General features: G+C 40.7%; 1 protein-coding gene across 1 annotated transcript; it reads left to right on the top strand.

The window, feature by feature from the left end:
• Positions 1–1,937: 1,937 nt before the first annotated feature.
• Positions 1,938–2,882, top strand: LOC129628709 (olfactory receptor 51V1-like). Its single transcript, XM_055548168.1, has one exon. It carries the CDS (start codon positions 1,938–1,940, stop codon positions 2,880–2,882), a length of 945 nt encoding a protein of 314 aa, XP_055404143.1.
• Positions 2,883–3,131: the final 249 nt, after the last annotated feature.

Below are 3,131 nucleotides of genomic sequence, written 5' to 3'. Positions count from 1 at the left end.
TGAAAAAGAGAATAAAGATGTTGGGGAGAAGATGGAGAAACACATCTTGGCAGCGAGAACATCAAGAGAAAAATCTTGTGAAAAAAAAGCAGTGGTGGTTTTGAAAAATAAATGTGTTCAAAGAAAGTCCAGGCACTCAATGAAGAAAATGTACTAAAAATAGTGAACTAAGTTATCTAATGTTGAGAGGGGCTTGCTTGTGCTTATGCCTAGTCACTTAGTCTTATACAACTCTTTACAACCTTTTGGACTGTAGCCCACCAGGCTCCTGTGTCCATGGGATTTTTCAGGCAAGAATACTGGAGTGGGTTGCCATTTCCTTCTCCAGTGGATCTTCCCAATCCAGGGACTGAACCCACATCTCCTGTGTTTCTTGAACTGCAGGTGGATTCTTTACCCATTGAGCTGTGGGGGAAGCTCAGAACAAGAAATAAAAATGGATAGGCTCCTAAAAGAAGCTGCCTGATGAGACTGGTATGATAAAGATGAAGGATAGGCTATAAATGGAAGCCAGAATCCGAAGCTACTTTAACATGTTGGAATAATCAACGTGTTTCATAATCAAATATGAAAGTCAATATAAAGTTTTAAGCACCTGCCTACATGATACGAGCCATTAAATCTTTCTAATGACTTCCAGGGCCAGAATTCAAGTCAGGATAATAATGTGAAAAACAAGCCAATCAATTCTGCTGCAAAGAGGCCTTTATTTATTTATTTATTTTTTTAATTTTATTTTATTTTTAAACTTTACATAACTGTATTAGATTTGCCAAATATCAAAATGAATCCGCCACAGGTATACATGTGTTCCCCATCCTGAGCCCTCCTCCCTCCTCCCTCCCCATTCCATCCCTCTGGGTCGTCCCAGTGCACCAGCCCCAAGCATCCAGTATCGTGCATCGAACCTGGACTGGCAACTCGTTTCATACATGATATTTTACATGTTTCAATGCCATTCTCCCAAATCTTCCCACCCTCTCCCTCTCCCACAGAGTCCATAAGACTGTTCTATACATCAGTGTCTCTTTTGCTGTCTCGTACACAGGGTTATTGTTAGAAAGATGGTAGCAAAGAGGCCTTTAGATTTAGTCATTCAACATTGGCCTTATGATCTTTAGAACAGCAGTTTCTAAGGAAGAGAAAATAATTGCTCATCCTTTCAATAGTGCCTATTAAATGAATACTTAACCAACTAATGACATGAATGAATAGCGGGTGGAGAACTCTGGGTTGATGTCAGAGGCAAAGTGTCTTCAACCTGAGTCTCCAAGTCACAGGAGCACACATGGGTTGAACATCCCAGAGGATAAGAGCTCCCATGGGAAATCACTTGCCACCGGTTTCATGCATAAATATTCCTCTTGGCTTATCACTAAGGTTGAAAAACTAATTTTTGGTTATGTCATTTAGAGTGGGAGAAAACAGTAACATTTCCACTCAGTACTATTTGGAGGAAAATATGCTTGGAAACAACACAAATGGAAAAGTATGGGTGCAGAGTGACTACTTTATAGTACTCTTCATTCTAAATGCTTTATGAGTTGGAAGGAGAAAACTAAGAATTCTTTTGAGAATCTTCTCTCTCAATTTTATAGGGTATACCATCTCACCAGCATCCCTGGGAAAATGTCCCAGAAAACATATACTTTCTGAAAATTAGTTTCCTGCTCCAGTCTTCATCATTACAGGTGTCTTCTAAGGTATCTCTGCCAGTGGATAAATAACGACACTTAAGTGACATCAGGAGAGCACCCTTCTCTTCCAGCCGACAGATAATATGCCTCTAAAGGACAGAGTTGCTTGACTACATTATGTAAAATTAGTTAACTTTTAGCATAATTTTGTTTACTTAGAAATTCTACCTCATCTGAAATCGGAGCATTCTCTTTGAAAAATACTTTCTTGCTGCGTCGAAAAATTATCTCAGATCCAGAATGAAAGCTTTAGTAAGCCCCAGCACTAATTCCTCCTCCTTCCTTCTCACTGGATTTTCTGGTCTGGAGCAGCAATATCCCTGGATCTCTGTTCCCTTCTCCACCATTTATGCTGTTGTTCTTTTGGGTAACTGCCTGGTGCTGTATGTAATCTGGACTGAACCTAGCCTGCATCAACCCATGTTCTACTTCCTGGCCATGCTGGCTATCGCTGATTTGTGCATGGGACTGTCCACAGTGAACACAGTGCTAGGGATCCTGTTGGGGTTGATTCAAGAGATCAGCCTGGATTCCTGCATTACCCAGGCCTATTTCATCCATGGTCTGTCCTTCATGGAATCCTCTGTTCTCCTAACTATGGCCTTTGACCGGTACATTGCAATTTGCAATCCACTGCATTATTCCTCTATCCTGACTAATTCCAGAATTATCAAAATCGGACTCACCATTTTAGGTAGGAGTTTCTTCTTTATTACACCCCCTATTATCTGTTTGAAATACTTCCACTACTGCCGTCCCCACATCCTCTCTCACTCATTCTGCCTGCACCAAGACCTTCTCCGCCTAGCCTGCTCAGACATTCGATTCAATAGCTACTATGCCCTGATGCTGGTTATTTGCACACTATTGTTGGATGCTGTACTTATCCTCTTCTCCTATGTCCTGATTCTTAAGTCAGTTCTGGCAATTGCCTCTCGGGAGGAACGGCATAAGTCATTTCAGACGTGCATCTCCCACGTTTGTGCTGTCCTCGTGTTCTACATTCCTATCATTAGCCTTACAATGGTGCACCGATTTGGCAAGCATCTCTCCCCAGTGGTCCATGTCCTTATGGGCAACATCTACATCCTTTTTCCACCTCTGATGAACCCTATCATCTACAGTGTCAAGATCCAGCAGATTCGTAGCAGAATGCTCAGACTCTTTTCTCTAAAAATATGTTGAGATATTACAGTGTTCAAAAAACAAAATAGAAACAATAAAAATAAACAAGCAAATATCAGTACAAAAATACACTTTGTTGGAATTAAGACTTTAGTCTTGAAGCCATGATCCTTGATTTTAAAACACACTTTAAATGTAGATAATCACCTCAAACAAGTTCCAGCCTAGCCTATGTCTTGGAAGTCAGCTGTTTTTAGGGATGGAGGTGGGAGATTCTATCTTAAGCATTCCATGATTTCCTTCTAAAAT

The sequence above is a fragment of the Bubalus kerabau genome, chromosome 15 (assembly GCF_029407905.1).
Source record: "Bubalus kerabau isolate K-KA32 ecotype Philippines breed swamp buffalo chromosome 15, PCC_UOA_SB_1v2, whole genome shotgun sequence".
NCBI classification, from domain to species: domain Eukaryota; kingdom Metazoa; phylum Chordata; class Mammalia; order Artiodactyla; family Bovidae; genus Bubalus; species Bubalus kerabau.
This window is presented reverse-complemented; position numbering and strand designations above follow the sequence as displayed.

What these genes read in the sequence shown, in the direction of transcription:
- LOC129628709 (XM_055548168.1), top strand. Translation starts at nt 1,938, where the DNA reads ATGAAAGCTTTAGTAAGCCCCAGCACTAATTCCTCCTCCTTCCTTCTC.